Source organism: Uranotaenia lowii, chromosome 2 (genome assembly GCF_029784155.1).
Source record: "Uranotaenia lowii strain MFRU-FL chromosome 2, ASM2978415v1, whole genome shotgun sequence".
In the NCBI taxonomy this organism is placed as follows: Eukaryota; Metazoa; Arthropoda; class Insecta; order Diptera; family Culicidae; genus Uranotaenia; species Uranotaenia lowii.
Window position 1 is genome coordinate 19706205 of NC_073692.1, and position 9208 is coordinate 19715412.

At 44.2% G+C, this 9208-nt stretch overlaps 1 protein-coding gene across 1 annotated transcript; it reads right to left on the reverse strand.

Annotated features, from left to right (window-relative positions):
- Window positions 1-607: 607 nt before the first annotated feature.
- On the reverse strand, window positions 608-6628 carry LOC129741137 (uncharacterized). Its single transcript, XM_055732841.1, has one exon. The coding sequence runs from the start codon at window positions 6626-6628 to the stop codon at window positions 608-610; it is 6021 nt and encodes a 2006-aa protein (XP_055588816.1).
- Window positions 6629-9208: the final 2580 nt, after the last annotated feature.

Sequence of the window (9208 nt, forward strand, 5' to 3'; positions counted from 1 at the left end):
CCTTTATTTGACAATATCTTGTTTTATTCGGTGGCGTTAATAAATTCCTTCAATGATAAAATTAGGTACATAGAAAGTCCTACATTAGTTGCCACATTGTTAATGATTTCTTTTGGTTCGAAAGGTTCTTATATTTTAGTGAATTAAATGACTTACGTTTAGTTTCCTTCTGCCTAATCTGTGCTTGCAACTTGGGTAGCACGTGTTTTGTATGCTTTCGTGTAGCACGTGAGCTGGGAAGGTTATGTTAGGTTAGGTTATAATTTATCTATATGCCATTGCATGAATTTACCTGATTGGTAGTACATATAATAGTTATGGTAACAAATGTTTCTACCACTCACAACTGCTTGAAGCTAACTAAGCTAACTCACTAAATTAGGAAAATTAGGATTTGATTACAATATTTCTTTAAACGTTTCACAATTTTACCTCGGCACACAATTCACTCGCACACTTGCTCTGCTTATGATTTTTCGTAAGTAAAGACCTGCGGTTACTTTGATCACATTTCGTGATTCAAAATTCTGATTGACGGCAAGTGGCAAGGTGGCTATTAGTGAAAGGTGCTTCACTCCGGACGGTTGTGACACTCCCCCTCGGTACGTCACTGTCCCTGTGGCTTACCTCCTGTTGCACCGACATCTAACACGGCAACCTTGGTAGCAGGTCTCTCTAGAAGCCCTTTTACTGTCTGAACAGTAACACGACGAACCTGACCATCATGCGCCGGAACAGCTTTGATCACACGTCCTCTTGGCCAGCAATTTCTCGGCAGGTTATTGTCGACGACCATCACCAAGTCTCCTTCCTGAATGGGCTTCACGGGTTGAAACCACTTGGTCCTTCGCGTCAGCGTGGGCAGATATTCATTTACCCACTTCTTCCAGAAAAGATCAGCGTATTGTTGTGCCATCGTCCACGATCGTTTCAGAGTAATCGGTGTATTGTCGAAAACGATCGGGGGCTTACTACCATTCGAAGAACCCAACAAAAAATGGTTAGGTGTTAAGGGGGGCTCATTGTCGTTGTCTATCGGTATGTCTGTCAATGGTCTTGAGTTCAATATCATTTCAATTTCCATCAGCATGGATCGTAAAATTTCGTCTGAAGGTAAACGCGGGGGGTCGAAGTCGTTCATGGTCTTCTTGACTGACTGAATTAAACGCTCCCAACAGCCACCGAAATGTGGGGCAGCCGGAGGATTGAACGTCCACTTAGTAGCTGGGCTGACGAATTCTACTTTCAGACGTTCTTCGTCGATCTTCGCCAGTGCTTCACGAAGCTCCCTCGATGCGCCGATGAAGTTGGTTCCACGGTCACTGATGATCTCCAAAGGCGGACCTCTTCTCGCGATGAAATTACGCAGAGCTAAGATGCAGGAATCCGTAGACAGGGAATGTGCGATCTCGATATGTATGCCTCTGGTGGTCATGCAGGTGAAAAGAACTCCCCATCGTTTCTCGGTACGCCTGCCAACTAGCACGGTCATTGGTCCAAAATAGTCTATTCCGGTGTACGAGAAGGGTCGCTGGAAGGCTGCCAGTCGGGCTGGTGGAAGATTACCCATAGCTGGAGGCTTTGGACTAGCTTGGCGAATTTTACACCTTAGACAGTTCCTTCTAACACGATCAAGTTCGGAGCGGAGGCGAGGAATATTGTACTTAAGTCGAATCTCATTCAATGCGGTTTGATGATTCTGATGATGGTACTTAGCGTGGTAGTCAGCGATCAACAGGTTGGTTACGTGATGTTGCCTCGGGAGTATAACTGGGTTTTTCGTGGCCTCATCCGCCCATTCGCAGGCGCCAATACGTCCTTGCATTCGTAGAACACCGTGCTCATCAATGACTGGATTTAGTTTGTAGAGAGCACTGGATTTCGGCAGCGTACGTTCCCAGGGTGAAGCTCCTTGTACTCGACTGCGTATCAATCGAACTTCGTCCGAGTAAGCCTGCTGCTGAACACATCGGTAGATTGTGTTCTCAGCTAACTTCAACTCCTCCTGTGTCAGAGCGCCTCTCACTAGGGTGGTTTTTCTAACGGTGTTCTGGAAGTTGATGAAGTAACGGTGTAAGTATCCGACAGATCGCAAAAGTCGTTGCCATTTCGAAAAACGTTCGAAAACGATGACCAGTGGTTTGGTTCCTTGGTGGTGGAGAACGCTAGCACGGATCTCTTCCATCGTCGCTCCTTGATCTCCAGCGTCGCCAGGCCACGAATCTTCGGGTTCTCGTAAGAAGTCTGGTCCTCGGAACCAACGACTGCTCGGCTGAAAGTTGGGCAATCTTTGCCACTTCGTTCCTTCATCCGCTACGTTCTGCTTAGTTGGAAGCCATCTCCATTCTCCTACTTGTGTGGTATCAAGAAGTTCGCTGACTCTAAACGCAACAAATTGGCTGTATCGTCGATGATCAGACCGTAACCAGCACACTACGTCACGGGAATCAGTCCAGAAAACGCGTCGTGTAATCTTCATTCTATGTGACTTGACGATACTATCGGCAAAGCGTGCTCCAACTACTGCGGCCTGCAACTCAAGACGAGGAATAGAGAGGAACTTCAACGGGGCTACACGGGTCTTTGATCCAATGAGCGCACATTCCGCCTTATCTCCTTCTTGGAATTTAAAGTAGGCAACAGCAGCTATTCCATTTTCACTGGCATCGCAGAAAACATGCAGCTCCACACTGTTGGTTGACTCGATGGACGTCACAGTTCGGTAGCAGCGTGGTATAGTAACTTGACGAACATTCGGCAGCGCTTCAATCCATGTCAACCACTTTTCGGTCAACCTCGAGTTGATCTCATCGTCCCAACCGGTACCGGAACGCCAAATCTCCTGAAGCAGTATTTTCAGGTAAACGAGAAAGTTACCGATGAGTCCCATAGGGTCGTAGACAGTCATCAAAGTTCTCAAGACTTCACGTTTCGTTGGCATCCTTGCTCCGGAAAGTAGTTCTGCATCGTGCTTCGGCGATAACTTGAACGTGAACGTATCAGTAGTTGTGTCCCACCACATTCCGAGGACTTTCTCCGTTGACATCTCCGGACAGAAGCTCATGTTTTTCTCCACGGTAGGTTTTTCGTGTAAGTTTTCGATAACGTAACTTGAGTTAGAATGCCAGTTTCTTATCTCGAACCCTCCTTGCGCGTGAATCCATCGAACTTCTTCAGCTAATTTCGTCGCATCTTCTTCGGTTTCTACGCTTGCCAACATGTCATCCACGTAATGCTCGTACTTAACACACTGAACTGCCCTAGGGTATTGTTCCTCGAATCTGTCAGCATTCCGGTTCTTGACGTAATGTGCACTGCTTGGAGAACATGCCGCTCCGAAAGTCATCACTGTTACCACGTACACCTCTGGATCATCAACTGCAGCTGTATTGGGCCACAATATCATCTGGCTTCGCTGGTCCTGCTGTTTCATCTTTACTTGAAAGAACATCTCTCGGATGTCTCCCACGACGGCTATGCGAAATTCACGAAACTTGAAGAGGACAGTTAACAGGGATACTAACTGATCAGGTCCCGTAAGAAGGAACGAGTTTAACGATACTCCGTTGACTTTCGCTGCTGCGTCGAACACGATACGCATCTTACCGGGCTTGTTCGGATTCGTAACAGGAAATATCGGCAAATACCAGTCGTTTGGATGCTTCTCCGCTTTTTCCTGGATCGATAGTCTCCGAATATAACCTTTCTCCTCGTATTCGGACATCTTTGCTGACATCGCCGCTGCTAATTCAGGCTCTCGTTTTAGTCGTTTTTCTAGACAGGCTAGACGCTTCAGAGCCATTCCTTTACTGTTCGGCAACCTTGGTTGATCGTATCGCCACAACAATCCAGTCTCGTAACGTTTTCCAATTAGACGTGTTTCGGTAGACAGAATCTTCAATGCTCTTTCTTCGTCCTTAGAGAGAAGTGACCTCAAAGATCCATAGATTCCCATCGACTCGATTGAGAAGTACTCCTTCAGGGCTTCATGAACATCTTTCTCGCTATCTTTGTTACACGGGCAAATGTGGAAGCTATGGTAACCACTATAGTCTGACTCGTTAACACCAAACTCCGCTGTACAGGGACCATACAATATCCAACCAAGTCTTGTCTTGGATGCCATCGGCTCGTTCTCATCTCCTTCAAGGCTTCTTAAAGAGCTTCCTAGGCGACAGTTGTTCATCCCTATAAGGATTCGTGGAGAAGCTCCTTCGTAGGACCGTAGGGGTAACCCATCAAGATAACCGTACTTCGTCACTATTTGCGGAACTGAAACTGACTGCTTCGGTAGAGAAAGGTCCTTGACCGTATGAACCTCCGACAATTCGAACACTTCACTTGCTTCGGTTGTTCCGGAAATCTTCAAAGCTAGCACAACCGACTCCTTTTCTTCCCGACTTTGGCCTCCAGTCCAGTCAAGACACAATGGATAAGGGGTGCCATTCAGACCAAGTTCTTTCAGTAGACCGTGCTCCATTAGAGTTGCAGATGATCCATCGTCGAGGAACGCAAAGGTATTCACTTGCTTTCCCTTCCCATAGATTGTCACAGGCACATACCGAAACAGAACTCTCCGAGTAGCCTTTGAATGCGTGTTGCAGCTCTGCGTTGTAGAATTCGAGGGCGAGTTATCGTTGCTAGACTTTGTTGACTCAGAAGCCGCTGGCTTGCTGTAGCGCTTATCGTCATGGAGAAGCTTGTTGTGCTTGTACGTGCAACCGTTTCTTCCGCATGGTTCTTTCACCTTACAAGCACCAAAATGCTTCCGCAGACACTTCCTGCACAAATTCTGCTCTTTGATGATCGTCCAACGAGACCCGATGTCCAATTTAAGGAATTTCCGGCACTGTTCAAGACCACTGCATTCACCTGAACACGCGACGCAACCTTTCGCCTTCGAAACAGTAACCGAACGTTCTTTTACAGGATTCTCAAAACCTCCACTGGCTTCCGAATGCACATTAATAAAATTCTCATTCTTTCTTTCACGCTTTTCAATTTTAGGTGGATTAATCGATGGCAACGTTATGGTGCTCGCCGCTGTAGCCACCTTTCCTAACCAATCGCTGAATTCCCAAAGAGTAACTCTCGCCAGTCCTTGTCGATAGAACGCCCAGTTCATTCGTATGGATGTCGGCAGTTTACTTATTAGTTCCTGTAGGAGAGCTACGTCGAACATATACTCGTCGAGACCTGAAGCTGAAATGGCTGCACAGACGTTTTGGACAGCCACGCCGAAGTCGATGACTGTCTGTAACTTATCCTCCTTCGGTGCTGGCATTTCTCGGATTTTGCGTATGAACGTGTAGACGATAGCTTCGGGCCTTCCAAAAAGAGTTCTCAGAGTCTCGATCACACCTGCCAAATTTTGAGGATGCAACAAACGGCATCGTACCGCTTCCAAAGCTTTGCCTTTCAAACTTCGCTGGAGCCGCAGCATATTTTCCTCGTCGCTGAATCCGCATATTCGACTTGAACTCTCGAAGCTCGCAATGAAAAGAGGCCACTCTTCTGGATTTCCGGTAAACACGGGAAGCTCCTTATTCAAAACGTGGCGCGCTGAAATCTGATTCTGGCTCAACATGGGGTATCCACCAAAACCACCGGCACTCCTGGCTTGAGGATGAAATCCAATTCCGAAACTATTCGCACCGAAGGAACCGCCATAGTTTGACTCGAACGCCGTTGCTTGAGCATGTGGTCTTGCACCACCACCAATCGTACCACTGAAGCTGCTGACATTCGGCTGGAATGTTGTTGGTTGTGAATTCAAACCGGCACCACCGCCAGTCGCACTTCCGTCGATTACTGATTGCCGATTCAAAAGTTGACGACGCTCCTCCAAATGCTTTCTCTCCAAAGCTTGTTTGTCCTCCAGCAACTTTAGCTCATGCGCGAGCACATCGTAGCCGTGGCTTGACTCAGCTACATTCACCTGTGGCAGTGGATTTGTCGTCGAGCTTGCTGTAGGACCAACTCCTATTTGCCATGGCAACGGTTGATTTCGGCTAACATCATAAAATGCTTCATCTCTGGTGACTTGATGATAGGCTGATGCGCTCGCCGCAGATGCGCACCCTAGGGGCCATACAGATGACGGACTACGAACAGCTCCTCTCATCGGTCCAGCGTTGGCCATTTGCGATGCTTGTTCTACCCTGGAACCCGCTGCTGGTCCACCACATGGCCTCGAAGAAACTTGGTCCATCACTCTACGCTCCGCATCCTTCAACCTTTGCTCATACATCTTTCGCTGATCGTTGAGCTCCTTCGCCTGTTGCTCTTCCTTTTCGCGCATCATTCGGTCGAACATCTCCTGCATGACCGATAACTGCTTTGACAGTTGCTGCTGCACATATTCCTCCAGCCTCGAATCCGTTGGCATGAGCCCCGACTTTGGTATCGCTCCGGTGTTGTTAGTTGGTGTTGATGTGCCGGCTGGGACTTGATTAGCTGCGACAAGACATTTTTCACAGTTCCACTCCCGATCCTGAACACTTGAATCCTCCTTTACACACGCGAAGTGAAACCACAGTTCACATGAATCGCATGCTACCATGCGACTATCGTCCGGCTGACGGCACACAGTGCAGCTCACTTCCACAGTTCCCCGCTTGTTAGACATACCGACAGAATGAGCCCCCGATCGTAAACGAATTTATTAAAATTGTTGCGTGAGCGACAGACAGAGGAATTGAATTTTCCGATTTGTTAAAACGACCTTTATTTGACAATATCTTGTTTTATTCGGTGGCGTTAATAAATTCCTTCAATGATAAAATTAGGTACATAGAAAGTCCTACATTAGTTGCCACATTGTTAATGATTTCTTTTGGTTCGAAAGGTTCTTATATTTTAGTGAATTAAATGACTTACGTTTAGTTTCCTTCTGCCTAATCTGTGCTTGCAACTTGGGTAGCACGTGTTTTGTATGCTTTCGTGTAGCACGTGAGCTGGGAAGGTTATGTTAGGTTAGGTTATAATTTATCTATATGCCATTGCATGAATTTACCTGATTGGTAGTACATATAATAGTTATGGTAACAAATGTTTCTACCACTCACAACTGCTTGAAGCTAACTAAGCTAACTCACTAAATTAGGAAAATTAGGATTTGATTACAATATTTCTTTAAACGTTTCACAATTTTACCTCGGCACACAATTCACTCGCACACTTGCTCTGCTTATGATTTTTCGTAAGTAAAGACCTGCGGTTACTTTGATCACATTTCGTGATTCAAAATTCTGATTGACGGCAAGTGGCAAGGTGGCTATTAGTGAAAGGTGCTTCACTCCGGACGGTTGTGACATATTCATTGGTCCTCTTCCATTCATTCCGTTCATTCATTTTTCATTCAACGACCCACTGCTAAATCACATTCATGGTTGCATACACTCAAATAAATTCTTTTAAAACCATAATATTTTTCATATAAATGATAGTGATAGAATGATAGAAATCCATACGAAAGCATTCTGTACAAATATTGTTTTCATAAATTATTTTATTGTTCATTTTGTATATCAAATATATTTTTATGATTTCCACAACTACATCTACCACATTCGCTCCCTTCTCCACTCTTTTGAATGACTGGAAATTGAATTTACACTATAGCTCGTATCAGATACAATCGTCAAATCATAGCTTTAATACGTATTTCATTTCAATTAGCCGTGGTTCTACCTGTAATTGTTGAACTTCAGATTACAGAAAAAAATTAACGATTCTATTTTTTTTTTTTTTTTTTTTTTTTTAACAGTGATTTAAAGTTCGAATACATCATTCACTCGTCATATTTTTCTTGTTCAGTTATTTTTTTTTTTTTTTTAATTTTAATTTAATTTAATTTTTTTTTTTTTTTAAACTTTCAATTCCATTGAACATATCATTTCTTATTCCAGGAATAATACTCCCACGATGGTGCTATAAAAGTAGAACAATGTTATAACATATAAGTAAGATGTCTTTCTTCTTTTTTCTTTTTTTTTTTAGTGTACTACTTACCACAGATGATCAGCAGAAGTCATATAGACGATATCGATATAATTTGTTTTGGTCTTCATACCATATTCAACAGTTTCGAATTTTTTTTTTGATTTTTTTTTTTTTTTAAGTTCGAATACATCATGCACTCGTCATATTTGTCTTGTTCATCTTTTTTTTCTAATTTTATTTATTTAATTTTTTTTTCAACTTTCGATTCCATTGAACATATTATTTCTTATTCCAGGGATAACACTCCCACGATGGTGCTATAAAAGTAGAACAATGTTATAATATAGAAGTAAGATGTCTTTTTTTTTCAGTGTACTACTTACCACAGTTGAACAGCAGAAGTCATATCGACGATATCGATTAATATCGATGTTAGTTGTTTTGGTCTTCATACCATCAAAACAAAACAAATTTGGAAGTCCGATTTTGAAAATTTTGCGAAACAGGATAAGTATCTCCAATCATTGGTTTCTTCTATTTTTTTTTCTCTTTTTTTAGCCGCGGTAAACATTTCCATTGTACAGGATCAATCATACAGCCTGTACACATAGTTATCGTCGAACCGTGACGGTTTTTTGACAGCTGTTCTATCTCGAAATCTTGAGTAGGAATTCGATTCTTCGCGGGGCTCGCTTAGCAACGGTAAAGTGTTAGTTTTGTTCGTATCTGGTGTTATTGCAGATTCATCACTATCATTCGGTGCAGTGATATCACGAGAAACCGGATCATTCAGTATTGGAGCTTTTTTTACCTCCCGGACGTTACGAGAGTACTGCACTCCAGCTGGGCTGATTATTACAACCTTCGCCCCCTGGCGTTTCACCACTTTGAAACGTTCTGACGAAAAGGTTGGGTCCATTTTTGATCTTCGGTGTTGTGCTAACAAAACAGTGTCCCCTTCGGTTATGTCGGATTCAGCAGCTGCGTGCGACGCGTCCGCGTTTTGTTTGCTGATCAGTTTGGCTGTTTTGTCGCGTTCCCGAATGTCTTCAAGATCTACGCTGTTGTGGCCCCACAGACAAGGGAACGTTCCCCTGTACTTCCAGCCCACCATCAATTCAAAAGGGGTTACCCCAAGTCGAGAATGGGGAATGAGTGTGTTGTGGTTGTGAACGTAAGTATTCAATGCAAGCCGCCAGTTTGTGCCTTCAATCCTTGATGCTGCGAGACATTTAATGATGCCCTGGTTTTGTCTTTCGACGGC

What these genes read in the sequence shown, in the direction of transcription:
- LOC129741137 (XM_055732841.1), bottom strand. Translation starts at nt 6,628, where the DNA reads ATGTCTAACAAGCGGGGAACTGTGGAAGTGAGCTGCACTGTGTGCCGT.